A 22,973-nucleotide genomic window follows, 5' to 3' on the forward strand; every position below is an offset into this window, starting at 1 on the left:
GAGCAAGCGGCACCCTAAGAAGGAAGTGACGCCATCACGCTGTCCTCGTTAAACCTACGTCGAGGCGGAACCAAAACTCTGTTTTTCGTTTCTGGGGGGATTTAAACTATATTCATTTGAGTTTTTGCTGTAGTGACGGCGAGCAGGTTGGGGTATTCAAGTTAAAAAACACAAAACAATCGAGATGGTCTCCACAGACCAGAAGACCGACGTGAAAGAGGTAAGACTCACTCGAGGAAGTATATTTAACATTTGCATGTCCAGACAGGTAATGCCACAAATTCACCTCCCACCCAACTGCAGCACTAGAAATATCTCATTGTACTGTATTATATCTGTTTCTTCTAAAAGTGTTTTCCACCGGTCAAATGAACACGTATTTTAGTGCAATCTCTGACCTTTGCAATAAAGCGTTGAGGTAAATGTACATGTCATTTGATATACAAAGGTGTTCTAGGATTTCCTGGTTTCTGAGTGGCTGGTGAAGTGTCAGTAGGGCTGTACACGGGAAGTGTTGGTGAAATTGCGAAGAGTAAAGGTGTTGCTAAGAAAGTTGTCCGCCTGCATCTTGCTGTTTCTAATAGTTCAGAGATTCAGAACCACATTACGAACCCTTACGTTACACATAAATGCACCACATAAATGTACTTCGTTAAAATCGAGTTTGAAACTTGGGATTCAAGTCATGTTTTTCATTGTTATTTATTTTTTGTAATTTGTGAGTGAATGAATAAACGAATGCCGGACCACCTTATAAAAATGGAACATATGCACTCTGTCATTATTGTTGTTGTTATTATTTATTTTACTTATTGTTCAAAATTTCTACGTCTTGTAATAAAGGCTTAAATCACAGATCAAATTAATAACCATATAAAAACAAAAACAAAAATTAAACTAATTCTGCAGTGACAGTGAGGAAACGTTAGCATGGTGCTTCCCTACATACATTTATCTGCATATAAATATTGATATATATATTTTTAATGGAAAAAGTCATAATTATATTGTCTCACATTCTTGTGTCAGTCTTCTGGTAACTTCATATTGCTTTTTTGTCAGTTAGTTCTATGTTTATTAAAGTGTTGAAAAGCAATATAGTGAAACAGTTTCGAGGTACTTTTGTTTCCATGGTATTTACACTATCTGTTACCTCATAATTCACGAGTTTTACTTCCAGTGTGAAAAACACAAGCCACCCTAGCTTATTTAAATGTGAATTAAAAAAGATAAAGGTAAACATTCTGTCTCTCCTCTGCAGAAAGAGGCTGACTGCCCAGTGGTTGTTGCAGTGACGTCCCATGCAGTGTTTGAATCAGGAGGAGCTGAGGACCCCGATGGCTTGTACGTTGGGGGCATAGCTTTTCCTCTGCTGCAGGTCGGAATCCAGCAACCCACATTCATTTATGTTTTTTTTCTAATTAGTTATTATAGGAATTATAAATTATTATAGGAATAGGTGCAAAAGTATACTTAGAGGTTCAGCTATACACATACATGCAGCTAATATTTGGTTAAATATCCCTCAGCTAGTTGCACCTCGACCAGATAGTTTTGGTATCAACAAGCTTCTGCTTTCTGTCTAGATATTTAACCAGTTTTCTCAGCAGACTTGGTAGAGTAGAGTCTAAACCAGGAAACCAACCAAACTGTCTGCATCCTCTCAGTCCAGGGTGTTATAAAACTCTACTGTGGACAGTGACGGTGGTGTTTCAATAATGCAGTCCATGGCAGGCTTGAGCCTTATTGGTTTGTGGGTTGTTCCTAAACATCCTAACCAATTTTCTATATTCTAAGAGTCACAGTTTGGGCCTTCGCACAGACCCTGGCAAAGTGATGACATAGAAAAGTGACTTGCACATGCATACAGTTATTTAAACTGGCCTTATCACATACTTTTGATCCTTTGTGGATTACAGAAAATCCGTTACGTAAAGGTAAACGTAAAGTTCCGACCACAACTTTACTGATGAGGACTTTTATGTACTTTGTCTTCAGTAAAAATTCATGTGATTGGAGCTGAGACTCACCATTCAAAAGTATTAAAAGATGTAATTTATATAGAATATGAATAAAGTGGCACTTTAAAGTCGACTCTCAGATCAGTTTATGCTTATGTTGGCGCTACAGGCACTACAGAAAGTGAATGAACGTCTGCTGAAGGAAAATCCTGCCGAGTCGCTCTTGTTTGATGTCATTCTGATCACCACTGAGAGCCAGCAGCAGCAGCAGAGCTCCCGCATCACGGAGAGCATCAGACATCATGGTAAACGCACTTCAACCTTCAGGAGAGAGATCTGAGTCTTAGTCTGTAGTGGAGTTTTGCTCATACTTTCTCTTGGTATTATCCTGCAGGTCTCAAGGTCAGCAGGTTCTGTTTTTCCAACGAGGAGGATTTTATGGAGAATCTGCTGAACAATAACGTGCACCTCTTTCTGACAACGAACAGAAACGAGGCATTGCAGGGTTCACAGAAAGGTCAGTACATTTTTTTTCACTTACCCCTTTTCAGCTAAATAGGTTTGGAGTCAGTGCTTTAAGCTCCACGGCTGCACAAGTAATGTGCTACTTGGAACTTTCCAGAAATGCAGTAATGCATGTAAATATTTGAGTCTCTTTGAACTGTTATTTTGCTGTTTTATGGATATCTATTCAGCCTGCCAGAAGCAATGGAGAAATATTTCAATTTCATCTTGAAATTTTTCCAGCCTTTACCTTCAGCTTTTTCTTTTTTCTTGCAATTTTGCCAACTTTATGTTTTTAGGACACCGTTGTTCTGTTCCAAGCTCATATTTTTCTGATTTATCGGACAGTAGATAAAGAGTATGTGTGTGCTGTGATTGGTCCAGGTGTTCTCTCTGTGCTGCTGGATGAGCACACAGCTTCCTGTCCAACAGAGCAGCTCAGAGTTTTATTCTGCGGGGACGCCGTGGTCCAGTCGGAAGCTGGACCAGCACTGGCAAGCAAACAAGCTGCTCAGGTACAAACAGTGGCAACCACTCATGCGTCCCCTGCACCTTTTGTTGTGTATTGGTGAGATTTTAAAAGGATAATTCATATTCTTGCCCTGCAGAGCTTCTCGGCTCAGATCGGCAAGATGCGGGGGAGGTTTGGTCCATTTGACAGCCCCATCAGCATTGCCCTGGTGACATCGCGGGGAGGCAGGGAAAGCTGCGGGGATGCTCTGCGGACGCTACGCTCCCTCGGTGTGAATGCAGATGAAGCATACTGCCTGGCTGGGGTCCCACGTGGTCCCATTAAGCGCCTCCTCCGACCTCACTTCCTGCTCAGCGAGTGTTTTAGCAGTAACTGAGAAGACCAGACTGATGATGACTTGGGATTTCAGAAAAAACAAAACAAACTTCACTGTGTTTTGAAATAAGCTGCTAAGCTTTCAGACTGATCTCAGAGTTAGCAGCTTGAACATGTCAGTCTCATTCAGCCTTAAAAAGCCAGCGAGGGAGCGAATGTGAAGCCCTGCTTATCACCAGAAGTCTTATAGTTCTGGGAAAAAGTAGCAAACAGTTTGTTTAAACTCAGCTAAAAGAGCTCTGAATAACTTACGGTGTTACTCAGGGCTTACAGGTCTTATATATATATATATATATATGACTATGCTGCCAGAGTAACACTTTGACATACCTAAGAAATAAGAAAAAAATGAACCTTTAAGTCTGTTACCCAATCACTGACAGTCATACCGTTACAGCGTTTTCAGAATCCATCATGTCCCTGATTACTGTTACTGTTTTTGGGTTGTGTTTCTAAGGTGCAGGGAGGTCTGCTCTTTGTTCTGCGACTGATTGGGATGCTGGGCATGCTACTTCTCTTATTTGTGTTCATGCAGGGACAACAAAAATTTCTTTAGTTTGTTCTGTTTGCTCTTTTTTTTTTTTTTTTTTTTCCAAAATAAAAGAGTGAAATCAATGTTTTCTGATGTTATGAAAATATTTTTAATTCAAATCAGCCTCAGATGTTCCACTAAACTTCTGATATTTGTGGAAATCATTTGGAAAATGATTTGAATCACGGTGTGGTACACAGTACTCGAGTAGTTATTTAAACAATGCTTCGTTGGTACTAAAGAGCCCAAATTATGCGAAGAAAATATCCCCCACACCACACCAACACAAGACAGGATGGTTTCATGATTTCCACCAAATTCTGACCTGCCATCCAGAAATCAAGGCTCATTAGACCAACCAAATTTTTTCTACTCTTCTTGTGTCTAGTTTTGGTGAGCCTGTGTGAGTTTCCTGTTCTTAGCTGACAGAAGAGGCACATGGTGTGGTTCTCAGCTCCTACGAGGTTTGACGTGATGTGTATTCAGAGGTGTTCTGCATCTATGAATACACTATATTTTCTCTTTTTTGGACCCATCTCTATAAACCCTACTGTGGGGGGAAAATCCCAGCAGAACAGCAGCTTCTGAAATGCTCAGTTGTCTGGCAACAAAAACCATTAAATGTCAAAAAAGTGCGTTAAATCCTCTTTCTTCTTCATCCTGATGCTTGAACTTACTCAGTGCAAACCAGATGACCTGCTTAACTGCCGTGTAATTCATTGATTGGATATTTGTGTTCATTAGTTGAACACATGTATCTAATAAAGTGGCCAGTGAGTCAAATTCTTAACATGTAAAAATCTGTCCAATAGACACAAACCTAATGTGTGCTGTGTTCCAGGCATTTTATCGATGTCTTATTGCTGCTGAAATGTAATATAACAATTTGACTTACTGGTAATACAAATATTTTTTTAGAACCTCAAAACTGTAAAAACGGAGTCTGTTGTAAAGGTTGTTATTTGTCACACCCTTGAAAGTATTAGTCAACACTAATAAGTATATTTATACAATTAAAATAATTACAGTTGGACTTTAACTGGAAAATACAACTTAAGCAAAGTGGATTATTCTTCAACCTGTCAACTCAATACAGGAAGTCATGTTAAATAATGCTCAGATAATGTTATCCAGCTTTTCTTAGCTACTAATAAATCATCACTTCCACCAGTAATGTTTCTAAACATCATAAAAATTGAACAAGATCCTGAAGACAACTGAATTATTATTATTATTTTAATTGTTTATTGCATAATTTCCCCCTGTGGGTGGAAGTTGATGGTATAATACAATTGCTAAATAGTGGAGGAAGATGTCTTTGTGTGTATGTGGCTTTCTGTAAAAGTCGCCACACGCCACTGGCTTATAGTGAGTCTGAAGACTAAGGAAGGACCAAAGGGCTTGTATTAGCTAGGCAGAGAGATCAAGCTGGAGTGCAGCAGGTTATTCTGATTAAGGTGGATGGTGATGGACAGGCTGACAGATGAGGTCAGGCAGGAGTCTCCATGGAGTATGATGTTTGCAGATGGCATTGTGATCTGTACTCGGAGTAGGTAGCAGGTGGAAATGAGCCTGGAGAGAAGAAGAACGAAAGTCAGTAGAAGCAAGACAGAATGCATGTGTGTGTGAATGAGAGGAAGACAGGTGTAAGAGTGAAGCTGTTAAAGTGAAGGTCGATGAGTTTAAATGTCTGAAATTACCACTCAAAGCAACACAAGAACATTTTCTGTCCGACTGTCAGAGCTGATTTATGAGAGAAGGATATCAGCAAAACTGAAAGAGAAGATTTACAAGCTGTTAATGAGACCTGTTATAATATATGGGTTGGAGACTGGCACAGACAAAAAGAACGCTGAGCTGAAGAGATGAAGATTTTGATTAGATGTAACCAGGATGGATGAGATTAGAAATGAAAGCTCAGGTTTAGAGATAAAGTTAGTTGTGATAAGGTTTAATTGGACAAAAGATTTTGAACACGGAACTGCCAGACAGGAGGAAACAAGGTGTAGGAGAGTCATGACTGTAATGCAGGAAGACAGAGGGTTGTGTGACAGAGGAGAATGCTAGGGATAGGGTGAGATGGTTCCACCTTTGCAACCCCTAAAGCAGGCGTGTCCAACTCCAGGCCTCGAGGGCCGGTGTCCTGCAGGCTTTAGATGTGGCCTTGAGTCAACACAGCTGATTTAAATGGCTAAATTACCTCCTCAACATGTCCTGAAGTTGTCCAGAGGCCTGGTGGCACTTCATTTGGTTCAGGTGTGTTGGTCTATGACCTGCTGGACACTGGCCCTCGTGGCCTGGAGTTGCCCACCCCTGCCCCAAAGGGAGAAGCTGAAAGAAGAGGAACCTGTAATGTTTAATTTTGATCAACAGGTGGCAGCAGACAGATTAAGAAGAGCTGATGTTGAGGCTGATTGCAGGGAAAGAAACTGACATGAGACCCACATTCAGGGAAGCACCAGGAAGGTGGTCTTTGAATTGAGGAATCAGCTTAACAAACAAACAAACAAAAAGTTCTTGGAAACTTAATGGAATGGAATAATGGAATAACTGCTTTTTTGTCTATTATAAATGCTGATTAGGGAAAAATCACTCACAAATTTTGAATATAATTGTAAGAATTATATGATTTTCTTCTAAAATAGCCCAAATATACTTTTGGCACGTCACCTAGAATTTTTTTTTTTCTGGTATTTTGTATGATTTTACATGTGGTTTGAAAGTTGCATTGTCATACTCCATTTCTGCTTGTTGTAACAGGAAGCAGAGGAAGTCCTGGTGGTCTCAGCCTTACCAGCCACACATCTGCATACAGACCTGTGAGCATGCTCAGGTTTTCTGGCAATGATTAAAAGAAAAGATTAATAATTAAAAACACTGCTGTGTAGCTTCACAGATGAGTTTTCTTTGTGGTCTGCCCCACGATGATTGAAGTGAGCACTGTAGAGTAAGATAAGAAGAGGCAACATTAAGCAGAAGTTTATAGCAGATCTGGCTTTAATAAACTGTTTTTCACCCACAGAGGAAGACTTGGTAGCTATTGATGACAAATGTGTGGAAGCAGATTCCTGTAGTTCCATTGATTTTTATTCATCGTTTACATGCATCTGTCCTTGTGTCTCTTTGTAGTTCCTGCTTCCTATTTTATCCGAGTCCTTCAGGTTTTCCTTCACAGCGATTGATTCTTATATGGCGCTTTTCTACTCTGAGCACTTGAAGCATTTTACACAATTTGCACGCAAGTGCTTTCTATCACACACATACACATTCAGTGGATGCATTGGTGGTTGGTATCTTGCCCAAGGATATGTGGCACATAGACTTGAGCAGACAGGGATCGAACCACCAACCTTCCGATTAGTAGGTGCCCCGCTCTTGAGCCACAGCCACTCACTGGTCCATTATCCTGGCTAGGGCCTACCAGAGGCAAATTGCCCTGGACAACATAGCTCCTGGAATGCAGGAACCTCTCCATTGTGATAATGCTGGGATTCACAGAGGGGTAAAGAAACCTAAGTGCAGTTTTAGTCAAAAGACTGGTGGTTTTATGTTGTGTTATTTTTTTTATCTGACTTTTGTTCATTTGTCTGTGTACTGGGCATGTGCTTGCTTGATTATGAATGTTTGATTTTCTCAGGTCTCTGGAAAAGGGACCTGAGTAAGACTAGCTGAATAAATAATTAGGTGGTCCCAATGAGACTCAGTAATAATGAGTTCCACAGCCTCATGTGATTGCCTTAAGTGATCAGAGGACGAAACACAAATGGTGGCTGGACTGATCATCTGTGCTGCATATTAAAACATATTCAGAGAAATAAAGCTGCTTCATACTTTCCTGGATGAGAACAGAAAACATTTTGTCTTCATTATTCTGAGGACGGCTTCTGATGAGCACTGATTTCATCATCTCCACCTCCTGAACACAAACACATCTTTAATTAAAAAACAACAACAACAAAAACAAAACGCTGAATGTTCAGGAACCTGGTTTTATGTTCTTAGTAGAGCTTTCCATCTAATGAACACTCATCAAACCAAAGTCTTGATATTCTATTTAAAAGACAAAAACGAGAGCTGGATACATTTTGTGACAATTTTTAATTCTTCCTTGCACTTGAGTATATTCAGGTTTTCTGCTCTACCGACCTTAGGGCCATGAGAAGACATCATTGGTTCTTGAGCAGGTCCCAGAAGTCCTGGATGTTCTGCCTCATATAATATGGTTCTCATTATCCTTGAATGACTTACAGCAACTCTTGAAGTTTTAAAGTCCCTTGAGTGAATATAAAGGGTCACCTGGGTTGGTCCACTGGCCTGTACTGAGTGTTACCTACCAATAAGTGAGGAGGTTTCTTTAAAGAACTCTGTCCTCAAAAAGGTTTTAGTTAGGCACCAGAGGCAATGTTTTGGGGTTTCTGGCAGCTTTTGCAATCAGAATTATGATCTTAATGCATTGTGGAGTGTGACTGTACAAAGTGTACAGGATGAGTATTACTGTATGAAAACTAAGGTGCTGTTAAAACCCAGGGACAGTTGCTCCCTCACCTGGACACCCCACCCTACCCAATGGGCAAGCGGGCAGCCACGCGCCAACAAGGTGCAAACCAGACATCCCAGCATTGGGCAACCCACCCGACACAGCGAGGCAGCCAAAGGGACTTTTCGAGAGGAAAACAAAACAAAGCGTTTTAGGTCATCGCCCATTAAGATCAGCCTTCCTTTGAGTCTGCATTTTGGATTGCCAGTCCCTGTCAATAAGAAAATTTGAAACAGCAGGTGGCTGTCTTTATTCTTAGCCAGACCTTTGTGCCTGAGATCACTATATTAAGAATATCTATTTTTACTGACATCACACCCCCAAGGATTAACTCTACAGACACCGACTTCATTATTTGAAACCTGAAATTTATATTTAATGTGAGCGTCAGTCAGTGGTGCATACACTCCCCAGCCACGTCACTGGGAACAACTTTGTGTGGCTGTGTATGTGTCTGTGCCATAATCCTAGTCTTGTGTTTCAGGGCCAGAGTCTGTTACTGGGCTTCCATCCTCTGTTTCATATCGCTTGTCATCTGCTGCCTGATTGTTGAACTGATCCGTTAGTGAAAGTCTGCCTCCGAATGCACTGCATTTTACCTCTTCTGTTTGCTCTTTGTCTTTTGTACTTACGCATCTCTCTTCTGTGCAGAAACTCTGGTGAGAAAGTTGGAGAGATTGTTTGAGGGAGTGAAAATGTGAATCTGCCTGATTGCCTGGGTTTGGTCCTCACTGCATGAAAGCCTTGTTTCCTTGGATTCATTTATTGTAAACCTGTGAACTTTGATCTCAGAATCCTGCATTTAAATCTATCCAAGTCCACTGGTTTTGACAGATTCAGCTAAAGAAATGGGGAAAAATGTGTTTTTGTGACAGGCTACCAACAACAAAGTGTCTAAAGGTACAATTTAAAATTGGTTCTTTGCTGAGATGTCTTTTATGTGTAGACACAAAACTTGTATATCCATTGAGTTAATTGCCCTTTTTATAATAGAATGATTTATAGGTCCATGTTACGTAGCTTACCAAGGAAGACATTCCTCAGAAAATGGTCAGGTACAAGGACTGGTCTGAAAAAGAGAGAAGAAAATATTTGAAGGTTATTGCTCAAGACCTCAAGAAATTGCAAGAAACTCAAGTTCCTTGTATGCAAAATAAAAAGAAATAATGGGTGGGTCAAGACTTTTGCATGGTATTGTATGGGAAGATGCCTTTTTGCAAGCTGGAGTTAAAAATCAGCAACAAACTGGGTCACAGCTGCTGGTCAGCTGATCTAAACTACATTAAAAATTGACATTTCTGAAGTCTTTCCAGAGACAGACAGGAGGTGTGTTCACTGCTCCCCCATCATCTTCCCCCGAGTGTTGGATGGCGTCAGTGCTCAGCTGATCCATCATCACTGTAGACAGCAAGACCTCTAATTAAAATTCACCTTATCACCTCCAGACCCAAGTGACATGAGAAGAGATTCTAGGCAGTCATTAGTGTTGGTAGAGAACAAAACGGTTCTCAGAAAAGCATCACAGACTATAAACAGTGCAGGAAAAACTAAAGGGAGCAAATTAAATTAAGAAAAATAATAGATTACAACGCTGTAATGGTGCAAATTGAAAACCATGAAGCTTTCTTAACCATTTACCTGCATTAGGACATCTGTTTTTCGGTACTTAATTTTTGTCAAATTGCACAAAGGAATTTTTGAACCACTAGTGATAACTCTGTCATCTGTTCTTGCACCTGTTCCAGGCACAGTGACACAGTGACAACTTTTAAAATGCATGGTTGCAGGTGATCAACTTCAGCTATTGCGAAGCATTCCCACTTTTTAATGCCAACACACTAATACACCAGTGATCACATAGTAACACCTCAGCAGTCTGTTAGCAAAAACAAGCAAGCCACAGCAACCAGTGGCTGAGTGTTTGTGGTGGTTTCATATCTCCACTAAATGAAAGCTGCAACCAACCCATAAATGTATGGGCCCTTGTACTCACAACACAATACTGAGCGTGTATCAGCGCCATTTTACTCAATATGAACCCCCCTGTGTAGCAACACCAAAACAGTAAAGTTTAAGTACTGAATTGAACCTGAATAAAATTGTTAATAGTAAAATGCCTTCACTGATCAATTATTTTGATTGAACTGAATCCAGATGCTGAACAGCAGCAGATGATTCCTGTAGTTTTCTGTCACCCTCTGGGCCCCTGTTGCACAGCTGAACCTTGTTCATTCACTTAACACTGCAAGAAATGTTCCCCCAACGTTCAAAACACTTCAAGGCTTTAATGTGAAAGTGGCCTCTTGTGGTATAAAACTGCAAAATGTATATAAAAAGATGGAGGAGAGGTGACTCTTACCCTAGGCATTATCACTGTAGTTGTCCCAATGTGATTCTCTCTCTCTCTCTCTCTCTCCCTCCCTCTGTGTGTCTTTTAGATACAGACTGATCAGATTAGTTATCAGATAAGGCCAGCAATCCTAAATATCAAGGAGTATCCAAAAGGTGTATGAGCTAATTAATGCTGAGTGATAAACTAATGCTACAACTGTACTGATCAGAAACAAAAGAATATTTTTTTTCCACTTAATTTCATCAAAACTTGCTCCAAAATGCACCAACAGCACAAATAGAGGTAGAGAGGTCAAATTCAGTGGATATTTTTATTTAATTAATTAATTAATGTTTTTTTTTTTTTGCAGTGGCCACTCCTGTCTCCCCCCGTCTCCGTGATACGCATGCACGCAGATGAACAGACAGATGGACAAACTTCTGCTGGAGCTCAAGGGCTGAAGGACACCGTAAAGCGCAGGTGATAAGCGGCTTTAATCGGTTAATTTGGCCTCGGTGGCCTTTGTGCTAGCGGGCTGCAGGCAAACACTCGGGAGCTGGAAACATCCACGGCACGACACTTTCTCTGCTGTCTGACCCCAGAGTCCTTCGGCTATCTTCCCAGCATTAAAGAAAGAAGCAGTTTTCTATTGATATGAAGATTTTAATGCGCCAAGAACTGCATCTGTATTCTTCTGGATTTTTTTTTTCATCACTAAATATTCTTTGTGACAAAAATCTGACTTCATCACCATATTTTTAATATTTAAATAAAAGTTTAACTTTGTAAATACCAACTTGTGTTTTTGTCCATCTGCTTTTACGCAGATGATTTTTGCGTAAAAGGCGCAACGGTGCGCACTGGAGCTCGTCACTGCAGTCTGCTACAGTCTAAGTGGAGTCTGTGTGACAGCATGATAAGGCTACAGTGTGGCAGTCGGACTCCAACCCGGCCTTCATGAGCCCGTTGGCCGCGCTGCTGTGGCTCGGACGGGATCAGACCGACGCGGCGCAGATGGTGGCAAACCTGAGCGCAGCGCAGGAGGCGGGGACAGCGACCGCGGCACTGCACAACCTGCCTGCCCTGGTTTTCGGGGTGCTGCTGATCGTCGTCATCATCTGCGGCAACTTGATGGTGTGTCTGAGTGTGTTCGTCGAAAAGGCACTGAAAACCACCACCAACTACTTCATCGTGAGTCTGGCAGTGGCGGATCTGATGTTGGCGGTGCTCGTGCTGCCGCTCTTCGTCTATTCGGAGGTGAGATGCGACGGAACATACCGTCTTTGGAGATGTTAATTAACTGAGAAGGTCCCATAAATGAGAGACACAGCTTCCAGTTATGCCTTAGGCTGCTAATCTCACAGGAGTATTTAGATTCAGGGACCCTAAAAACTGTTGGATCTCTTTCTGAGTCTTTGGGCACCAGATGGCAGGTCATTGCAGTAGCAGTTCTGGATGGCGTTCAACCAACAAATTATTTGAAAAGGCATTAAAAAGTTCATTAAATGTGCAGAATAAACCCTAATAATAGCAGAATCCATTACCTCTTTAAAACCCATGTCAAACAGAAATTCACAGGAGCTGGTTGACTTGAGATATTTAATTCCAAAGTAAACCAAAAACATTTTGCTGCTACATAAAAGGTCAATTTTCACAATAGAAACTTTCTGTGCTTACATTTTCTGATCTTTGAGTTTTATTTCTGTAAAAGATTATATAGATTTTGCATAAAATATTAAACAGCAACAAACCAAAAAAACTAACAAACTAGGCAGTCGATGTTATTAAAATTGGTGAAAAACAGTAAGACCCATGCAGAAACCAGGAGACAGTTTGTGTAATACACAAATTGATCTTCAGCTATGAAAATCACAATCACCCCAAATCTGCTTTTGTCAGCAAAGATATTCTCTAATGACTACATATCACCACCTTTCATTGTTCCTTATTGATCTTCAGAGTTCAGAGTGATGTTTTTATGCAATGCTCTGCAGGTTTGAAGCAAAGGTCAGTGGTGGTTTGACAGGGTCATGACCTGGTAAAGAAGCTGGACAGGACAGTTCAGTCCAGGTCAAACTTCCTGTTTACTCAGTAAACTCAGTACGTTACTCTGCACGAACATACAGTAACTTGAAGGTAATAAAACAAAATAAAGAAAAAAGCATTTTTTGAAATATCAAAGGCTGCTAGCAACCTTTAGCTGGTGGAGTGCAGTTCCTTTATAAAAAAAAATCTCAAATCACCAAAGTTTCAGACCTTTTTATGCTCAACCATCTCTGATTTGCATACAAATTTTATGGTCCAAAGTTTGGACAGGCAGAATAATTGCTGTGAAATTTTAGCTTCATATGTCAAATACTTATTACAGAACAATTACAGCTCCGGATTCATTTTTATGATAAGAAGGGGAAGTGAAATGTTCAGGTTTTTATCTTTAATAGTTTTCAACTTCCTGTTCAACAATTGACTCTGATTTCAATGTGTGGAAAAAATGGTCTGAAAATACAGCCTGAAAAGTATTTGATACATGAAGCTAAAATATCATAGGAATCATTGCATACATTCAAACTTTGTATCATAAAGAAACTGTAGAGTAGAAGGCCCATTTTGATTTCAGATTGTGTGTCAAGGTAATTTTTGGTATGAGTAAACATTAAACGACAAGCATTTGTCTGCCTCTCAGTTCCAGGATGGTGTATGGACCCTCAACACTACCATCTGTGATGGTCTCATGACGATGGATGTTATGTTGTGTACTGCCTCCATCTTCAATCTCTGCGCTATCAGCATTGACAGGTCAGTACTCACCTGTACAGGTACACACAGCAGGATCTTGTGTTGTTCCCTTACATTGAAGCCGCACGGCAAGAGAACAGCAGACAATCAGCAGTTCGTTTGATGGACGGTATTTAACAAAAATCTCATCCTGGTGGTGATGATACAGGAAGTGCCAGTAGGTCAGTGATCTTGACAATAGGAATATTAGCTGAATTTCTTGGAACAAAATTTTAAGAACAATTACAAATTGTTCTTGAACAGTTGGGTCTCATTGAAAGTTATATTGCTTTCAAGAAGACCATACATCTGCAGCCTCTTCCCTTGAAGTTCACCTATTGCTGTTTTGAACAGCAGTTAACACCAGCCTGTTTAAATGCTCTGGACCAGTAGCTGTGTAAAAGATTTTGTTTTGCTATGTTTATGGCTTTCAGCATATACTGAACATAAAGAGGTGTCACTTCAGTCATTGGTTAGCACGGGAATTTGAAACCTGCCACAGCTTTCCACTTGGAGCCAGGTCCTTCCAAAAGAGGAAGGTTAGGCTTTTTACACTCTTAAAAACTCTTCACTCTTGTTACACTCCCATGACAACACAAAAAAGAATTCAGAAACCACAGGGGTCCTAAAGCCTTTTAAAGTATTACTGATGTCAAAATAATGCAAAAAGTACCTAAGAATACCTGCAGCATTTACTACAATGTAGTAATGTATATTTTTTAGTGGAGTGAATACTGTAATATGTTTTACAGCAGTAGGTTCTGTGAAAGATGCCGCTCAGATTAGGATTGAACTTTCCACAGAGCACTGTGGCTGTTCTGTGTCTGTTGTCCTATTACAGCTGATGTTCCACACCTTACAAACCATAGACGTCTGACACTTTAAACCCTTTGTATTTCGTTCATTTAGTAACAGTATGGATCTGAATTATTCCCCCTCTTTGAGCTGTTAAAATGCCTAACAGCTTTTCTTCAACACTCTAACTAAAAAGTAGACCTTAGAATAAATGGAGACAGCTGGAACCAGAGATCTTTTTAGTCTGATCTGCATGATTGAACTTTAAGATGGGTTTCAGGGAGCTGCCATGTTGCTCATAACGATGGTGCTGTCAGGCTATTAGAAGATGCTCTCCATATTAGCTTACAGACATTTTGTCTGTTAAAGAAGTGCTAAGTTCAGTTCATTAACTTCGCAGTTATTCAGTTATTAAACGTGACATTAGTAAATGTACAAACCACCAAGGTAAGTGGAAGGTCATCCTGTGGGAAACAAGATGTTAGTTTTCGTAAAGCTTTTCATTTAAATCCACACATTCTAACCTTGTGGTGAAATTAAAAGTTAAAAGATCATCAGATATATCTTAGTACTCTCCATTCTCTCGGAACTCAGGAATGTATCTATACAAACATACATCTTGAGATACATCACAGGAAACACTTTGAAATGCTACTGGCCAGAGTAAATGACTTTCATGTCAAGTTGATCCATCCTCTGTACAAAAAAATTAAAAGATCATGACTGAGAAAATGAGTGAGTATGACTCATCATCTGGGTGTTGTGAATGTCCCGACTAGATTTTGTGCAAAACTATAAAGTAGATGTTGAGATAAATATCAAGAAAACAACTAGAAAATTCAAACAGACGTCACAAGACTCCGTATCCCATCAAAATATTTTTGTGTAGATAGTACATCGATAGATACTAATGAATGATACATGATCTTATATTTATCTTATATATTCTACTCTACTGAAGGGCTCAAAGCATTTTATACAACATTCCTCATTCACACAAACACTATTCTATGTTTAAGTGCTTAAGCGTTAACTGAGAGTCACACACATTCATATAATGAACGCATCAGAGACCAACTTGGGGTTCAGTATCTTGCTGAAGTATGCTTTGGCATGCAGACTGGAATAGCCATCAAACCACCAACCTTCCGATTAGTAGATGATCTGCTTTGTCTCCTGAACTACAGCCACTCCGTTGTAGCTTGGACCACAATACTGGAAAAACAGATACAGGTTTAAACTCCACGTGTTCATTCCCGGAGTGGACTCCTAGAGAAAATATGAGGAAAAACTGTACAGTTGATGAAAAGAATGAGGTAAAGATTCACAACTAATGTAGAGACTCAAGACTCAAGAGTTTTAACTGGTCTCTCATGATTCAGGAACATTCAGGGACACCATCAGATCCAAAGCTTGTCAGGGTCCGATGGTTCTGATATGTCGGCGACCTTTTGTCTGACACATGTAAAAGCGCCAAAAGAAAACCCCCCAGAAAAGACAAAATAATTTAAATCCCCAAATGAGGGATGAGTCCACTGCTGATGAACTGCCAGGTTCGCTCGGCGCTTGTTAGTATGTCTCAATGAGATTATCCAAACTCTCAGCCGATGTTGAGGGATGACAAAAATCCAGGATGCTCTTCAAATCTGATGTCCTGACTCCAGAAAATATGATTACATCAAAGACTGATGGGGAGCAGTGAAGTTAACGTGGACTGATGATGATGATGATCTGAAGCTTTTTGAAGTAGCCAGCAGTGTTTAGAGGTTTAACTGGATGACAGTCTGAATAATTCAAGAGGCAGGTCAGGAGGCAGAATCTGAAGGTCTGCACAGAGTCCACCTGCTGTTAATGTTCAGGTCTGAAGAAGGAACTCTTCTAGTTTTTAAAAAGCTGCCTGATAAGCAGCCGGTTTGACAGAGTCACTTTAGAGGGCTAGGGGCTTCTTTCAGAGTTTTATTTATTTACACAGTAAAAACAAAACAGAAAAAAAGATTAAGATGAAACTGGAAACATCCTACAGCTACAGCATCTTTCAGTCCCAACTGTAACTAATCACATAGTTACTGGCTGCAGTGTTTGAAGAGTACTTAAATTCTGCACCAGTGTGAAGATTCAGGTTAGTTTGATTTTATTTCCATAAAAAGATAAAATTGCCTTCAGTCTTAAAGAATTGTTAAGATGGCAGTGGAATTGGTACATGCCAATTTTAGGTGTTCTCAGCAGCAGACAGCCTTCCTGTGGTGAGCACTCTGAGTGTGGAGAACTACCATGTACAGTGCATTCTGATACCAGAGGATAAATCCTTCAAGCCCACCTTGAGACATTTTAAAAATAGTTTTAGTTCTTCTGCTATAGGGTTTGCAAAACAAATAAATCCTCTGGATGGGTTTTGTTCTTTTGTGGCTGTAAGACCACTGCATGCTTTTGGACATACTGGGACAAGAAATAAGGATAATAACACAAAACACCATCAGTACCAAATTAGAACCATATATCATAAACAAAACCTAAACCTAGTGTAGCAGCTCTAAGCTGGCTGTGATGCCATATTTCTGGCCCCTCTTGCAGGTTCATCGCTGTGTCAATCCCGCTCAACTACAACAGGAAGCATGTGGACCTGCGGCAAGTCGTTTTGCTGTCGGCCACCTGGATCCTGGCCTTGGCTGTAGCCTCGCCAATCATCTTTGGCATCAACAATGTCCCAGGCCGCGATCCGAGGGAATGTAAACTAGAGAATGATGACTATGTTCTGTATTCTTCCGTCTGCTCCTTCTTCATCCCCTGCCCCATCATGCTGCTGCTGTACTGTGGCATGTTCCGCGGCCTGCGACGATGGGAGGAGGCACGTAAAGCCAAGCTGAAGGACAGCATCCAGGCGTGCCGCAAGCTGCAGGAGGCCACAGCCACGTTGCCTCCTCTGGCTTCGCTGCCACCTCTGCTGCCTCCCATTATAGAGCGAGACCCAGCAGATACTCTCGATGAAGCATCCACCTTGCAGTCCCCAGACCTGCCCCCGAACTCAACAGAGAACAAAGACGGCCCTGTGCCAGCGGTCAGTTTTGCAGAGATTAAGTTCAACCACGACCCGCGCAGAAGAAAAAGGGCCAAGATCAACAGCCGCGAGAGGAAGGCTATGAAGGTGCTTCCTGTCGTTGTGGGTGAGTTCACTTCCTTCAGTAGCATTGAGGAGACATTTTAACTGAAAACGTTATAATCTAAAACCAAGCTGCCTTTGTAGTGGAAATTGGTTCGCTGTTGTTATTGGCCCTGTCGCTGCTGTGGCATTGGTTGGACTCTGAATGCTGAGGAGGCAGGCCAACGGAAAACAAGGAATTGAACACTTTAACTTTTCCTTGATGTTCTGCAGAAGGAAATATATATTTTTAGAGCTATATTTGATAGAAGTCCTGTTATAGAAATCAACATCATTGGGCTTGTTTTCAGTAACATCCTAACCACATAAGGCTGAATTAGGAACTTGCCCTGGGCTTACAAAAGCCCAAAGTGCAGCAAATCTTGTTGTACTAAGAACAACACTGATGTAACACAAACAAATGGCACAATTTAAGTGTCACACATTAAAGGTGGGCCCTGCGGCTGGTGTAGAGTCTGGATTTCAGGGATAATTTTACCCACTTCAAAGATATAAATTGTCATGATTCGTTGTGTGGCAGGCAGGAGAAGGACCCAAGATGCAGACTCACAGACACGGGGATAAACTTAAAGATCTCAGTTTTAATGCTGGCTTAAAGGTGAAACACAAAACAGTACTGAACTAAACTGGAAAGACTAAACATGAGATGTACCAGGAACCACGGGGAGAATAACACACAACATGAGGGAGAACGCGACGCCGAACAGAGGGAGACGCAGACAGAAATACACAGAGGGTTAACGAGGAAAGTGGGAACACACGGGGAACACAGCTGACACAGATAACCATAACGAGACAGGGCGGGGTGAACATAACACTGATGGGAGACGGGCAGAGTCAAACAGGAAGTACACAGAGGTTCAGACAGGAGGAGAGAGCACGGGGAGAACACAGACATAACGGGCAGGGGAAACATGGAATAAAACATAAGGAGAGACGAGGGCTCACAGATACACAGAGGGGCACACAGGGGGTAAAAGCCACGAAGGGAAAACACTTAGGGAACAACACAACAGGGCAACTCAGGAAACATGGCCTAAATAGGGAACAAAATACAAACATACAAGAAAACTAAGAATACTGGGCCAACATGGCCCAGGACCATGACATAAATGGTGTTGAAAGGTCAAAACACCAAAACATAAAATAAATACAATAAAAGAAAACATGAAATCAAACAAATACAATATCATGTGACAAAAACAAACTAAAACACAGACACCACAACATAAAAAACACGATGGGACTCAAACTGAGCTTGAATTAACAGCAATGGTATAAAAGTGAATTTTAAGACGGGATGTAAAAGACTGGAGGGACCCTGCAGTATGAATATCAAGTGGCAGGATATTCCAGAGTCTAGGGGCCTGATCCTGACATGAAAGCCTGATCCCCTCTAAATGAGGTCATTGAAGAAGCTATGCATACTTACTGATATTCAAAATATATATTGTCATTTGAAAAACAATCAACCATCATTATTTTTCTTCTTGTCCTTCTTGCTAAAACTGTTGCTGGAGATTTGATTGTCGGTGAACCTTTAAAGTGAATGTTGTTATGTCAGACATCTCTGCTCTGCGGCTACCTGAACTCTTCACCGCCACCTCTGATGTCTATCCCGAGGCACTAACAGATCAATTAGAAAGGGGTCAGTCTATTAATAGCAGCCAGCTTTGCTCCCTAATGCGAACAAGTGCTTTCCTTTAGCACACAGCAGCCAATCCTTACAGCTCCTTAATCTCAAATCCAATTATTGGTTAAGGCCATGTCAGGTGCATGTTTAAATGTGCAGGTAAGGCTCATGTTTAAGTGACAGTCTGAGCAATATAATCCAAATATATTAGGTGGTTTATACAGTACTAGTCAAGGAAAAAATACTTTTAGAAAGCTCGTTGCGAGCACTGTTTTATCAATATTGTATATTGCATAGCTTTCTTGTTAAATTGTATTGTATTTATTTAAATTTTTACTTTTTAATTATTTTATTTGCATTTTTTAATCACTCTCTTATATTTAAATGTTCATTTGCTATTTCATCTAGGGTTTGAGAGTAACGAAATTTCTATTCTCTGTATGTCCTGTACATGTGGCAGAATTGACAAATAAAGTTGACTTTGACTTTGACTTTGAATAGGTATAAATTGTGTTTGGGTCAGGTGCTCTCTGTTATCAATGGGATCAATGAGAGAAAATATGAGAGAAAGAAACTCTAAGTTACAATGTCCTAAGTGGACTTTTACCAAATTAAAAAATGAATTTTTGGTACAGGTAGCCTGAGAAAGATGTATACTGAGTTAGTTAATCAGAGAGGCTCAGTGGACAAAAGCGAGTGCTGGTATAGTCTTTTTGTGACCAGAGGTTATAGTGATGCACAGTAATTAGTTTTTTTCTACTTTGATGCAATGGTTCCATAATGTGGTGGTTTAAACATTTATTTAACAAGACAAAAATCCAAAACATGCAGAACAACACAAATACTGGGAATAAATCCAAAAATCATAACATGAGAGTTAGTGTTCAATCCCAGTTGGTAGATATGAAGGGCACTTAGTGGGTTAAAGTAACCAGGTGTCCCACTTTAAACCAGACTGTACAGCATTTTCAGTCTTCAGTATCTCCATCTTCATCTGCTGCTGTGGTGACTCGTCATCAACATTTAGATTCCAGGAGATTCTGTCCTAAATCCTGTCACGACTGAGATCTGTTCTGCTTTGATGGTTAATTGCCATATAGCGGGGGAGATACTCCTCTACTTGAACAAGCTTGATTATCTACATTTTTGTTCAGAAATTGACATACAGACATCATGGGCATGCATGCCATGGTCATTTTGGTCCATCATTTGAGCTATTCTTTTTCCAGGGTGGGATGATTGTACAGTATATATCTTTCATGACTTAAAAACAGATTTGGGTGCACAAATTTGAATTTATTCAGGATTTTCTTTAATTGACACATGGTCAAAATAATATATACAGGCTCAAATATATACACAGATTCTCCTAAATATAATACAAGTGGTCATGAAGGTTCTATAATTTGCTAACTTGACAAAACCATGGCCTAATTTCTTGTTAGTGATTGTGATTGAATAAAACCAGTAGTTTCTCTTTGCCAGCATAAAAAGGATTTGTTTGAAAGCACTCATTGGACTAACTAACACTCAGAACAGTGTGAAAGTCCATAAAACTTAGTGTAGATCAAACAAGGAGAACTGTAGATTTACATAATTTGGGAAGGTCTCTTGAATGAATCAATTTCTAAACAACTGCAAATTCCAAAATCATCAGTTTAAAAAATTGTATGCAAGTACAAGTTATTCAGATGTGTCACCACTTTGCCAAAGTCTCGAAGGAGACCCAATCTTTCACCCTCAAAAGATAGGAAAAGGATGTTCAGGAACAATCCAGGAATCACCAACACCCAATCCTGTCATGAATTGGAAACTGCTGGAACTCTAGCATCAGTGTCCACAAGGAAGTGAGTTTTACTTTGCGATGAATTGAGACCGTGCTGACCAAGAAAGAAGCTGTGCTCCAAAATTGGGACTTTCAAGCTTGACTGAAATTTGCAACTGCCCACATAGACAAGCCAAATGCCTCCTGGAGAAATGTTTTATAGACAAGACAAATATTGAGCTATTAGCCAGTGAAAGAGGGAGTAATGGTGAGACTTTAAAACCTAAGAACACTATAACGATTGTCAAGAGTGGTAGTGGTAACATCATGCCCCAAGGCTGTTTTGCTGCTAGTGGCACTGGTACATACACAAAGTGGATAGAGTAATGAAGAAGAACTGCCTCCAAATTCTTCAACTTCACCTCAAGTTGGAAACTTGTAGATGGTTAAAACTTGGACACAACTGAGTATTCCAACAGGACAGTGATCCACATTAAGTCCAAACATTAAGTTTCACTCATCTTCTTGCTTTCTTGAGTGTGCAAAGAATCTATTCTTATCATTACTTCGACTTTCCCATACCACCAAACTCAATGCTGACACCATTGCTGTAATCCAGTCGTCGCCTTTGAATCCTATCACCAGTGAGATCTGTTCTGCTATCATGGGTCAGTGTGGTCAAATAGCTGAAGTGAATTCTGTATCTCAATAAATCCTGTTTAATTCTTCCAAACAATCTCTCTTATTGAAATATCAGTGGGGACGAATGCATATATTTTTATCCCTGGATGTATACTCTTGACTCTGTGTGGATTCAAATTTCTGGACCCTGAATTCTTGTTTTTCCACCCTGGAAGAAGACCAGTCCAATCAAATCACTAGAAGTCCAATTTTACCATGACATTCATGTGCATGATAAATGTATGTAAACCTCTGTCCACAACTAAATATATTAATACTATGTTAATATGCATAATATGTGAATGATATCTGTTTTGCTTAACTTTAAAATGAAATGAATTTTCTCTGTAAACACTGACTTTTTGCTCTTTAGGATCAGAAGTATTGATTTCACAGAGATGAAGCATTCATCTCCTGATTCCTGTTTCTCTCCCAAAGGTGCCTTCCTATTCTGCTGGACTCCTTTCTTTGTCCTCCACACAATGCGAGCACGCTGTCAAGAGTGCCACATCCCGCCAGCCCTAATGAGCGTGGTGACGTGGCTGGGCTATGTCAACAGCGCCCTGAACCCCGTCATATACACTGTCTTCAACACTGAGTTCAGGAACTTCTTCAAAAAAGTCCTCCAGCGCTGTTGCTCATAGAACTACCGGAGTGGACGCTGCTCCGTGGACCATTCTTAAACGCACAACAGCTGCAAGAGATGCTGCTGACTGTTGATATACTGTCTTTAGTCTGTTCATGTTGCCATGGTTTCCTTCCTCTGTGAGGTTTTTATTTTTCTACATTTGATGACAGCAAAGTGTGTTTGAGCTTCATGTTTCATGTGAAGAAGCTATTCTCTTAGTCTATAAGGTGGATCAATAGCATTTTTGCCATACACAACTTATTTTATATGTTGAAACTCGTCTTTTCAGAATAAATGTTTTTGCTAAAAATACACATTAATAAGACTAGTCTCTTTCAGAGTTTGAGGCCCGCTTGAGAAAATGTTGACGAGTGCACAGATGAATCCAAGATGTAGGTGGAAGCAGACGGGTGTTGTGGAAGTTTTCCATTTAAATAAAGCCTGCAGACGAGTGGTGAGCGGTAGCTAACGTTCTTTAATCCAAACACACAAAGAACAGAACACCAAGCTTGTGGAGAGCCCACATGACCGCGGGGCAGGGGCAGCAGAGTCTCACTGAGTCTAACATGGCTCTCAGTTAAATACCTTCTCCAGGAACAAAAGGCAGTACACACTTGTTTCACACCTTAAGGTTCACACTCCCTTGCTACCTCCCAGAGTCCTGAAGAGACAAAAGACTCTTCCTGTGGAGTGGTCTGCTTCCCCCCAACTTCCTTACTACACCCCCACCATTTGTCTTACTGTATGAGTGTCAGACATGTTAAAATCCAGCGGCACCAAGGCATTATACAATAAAATAATGTGATTAATACATAAGTAAAAGAAA

General features: G+C 40.4%; 2 protein-coding genes across 2 annotated transcripts; both read left to right on the top strand.

Moving 5' to 3' along the window:
- Nucleotides 1-66: 66 nt before the first annotated feature.
- On the top strand, nucleotides 67-3,927 carry LOC120730274 (cytosolic 5'-nucleotidase 1B). Its single transcript, XM_040026559.1, has 6 exons — nucleotides 67-220; nucleotides 1,262-1,378; nucleotides 2,131-2,266; nucleotides 2,356-2,478; nucleotides 2,850-2,980; nucleotides 3,074-3,927. Exons 1-6 carry the CDS (start codon nucleotides 185-187, stop codon nucleotides 3,311-3,313), a joined length of 783 nt encoding a protein of 260 aa, XP_039882493.1. The 5' UTR covers nucleotides 67-184; the 3' UTR covers nucleotides 3,314-3,927.
- A 2,458-nt stretch (nucleotides 3,928-6,385) lies between these two features.
- LOC120730273 (D(4) dopamine receptor-like) lies at nucleotides 6,386-22,810 on the top strand. The gene is made up of 4 exons (XM_040026558.1): nucleotides 6,386-11,970; nucleotides 13,397-13,509; nucleotides 16,855-17,444; nucleotides 21,958-22,810. Exons 1-4 carry the CDS (start codon nucleotides 11,671-11,673, stop codon nucleotides 22,161-22,163), a joined length of 1,209 nt encoding a protein of 402 aa, XP_039882492.1. The 5' UTR covers nucleotides 6,386-11,670; the 3' UTR covers nucleotides 22,164-22,810.
- The last annotated feature ends 163 nt before the right edge of the window (nucleotides 22,811-22,973 follow it).

Source organism: Simochromis diagramma, unplaced genomic scaffold (genome assembly GCF_900408965.1).
Source record: "Simochromis diagramma unplaced genomic scaffold, fSimDia1.1 OVJJ01000293.1, whole genome shotgun sequence".
Classification (NCBI taxonomy): domain Eukaryota; kingdom Metazoa; phylum Chordata; class Actinopteri; order Cichliformes; family Cichlidae; genus Simochromis; species Simochromis diagramma.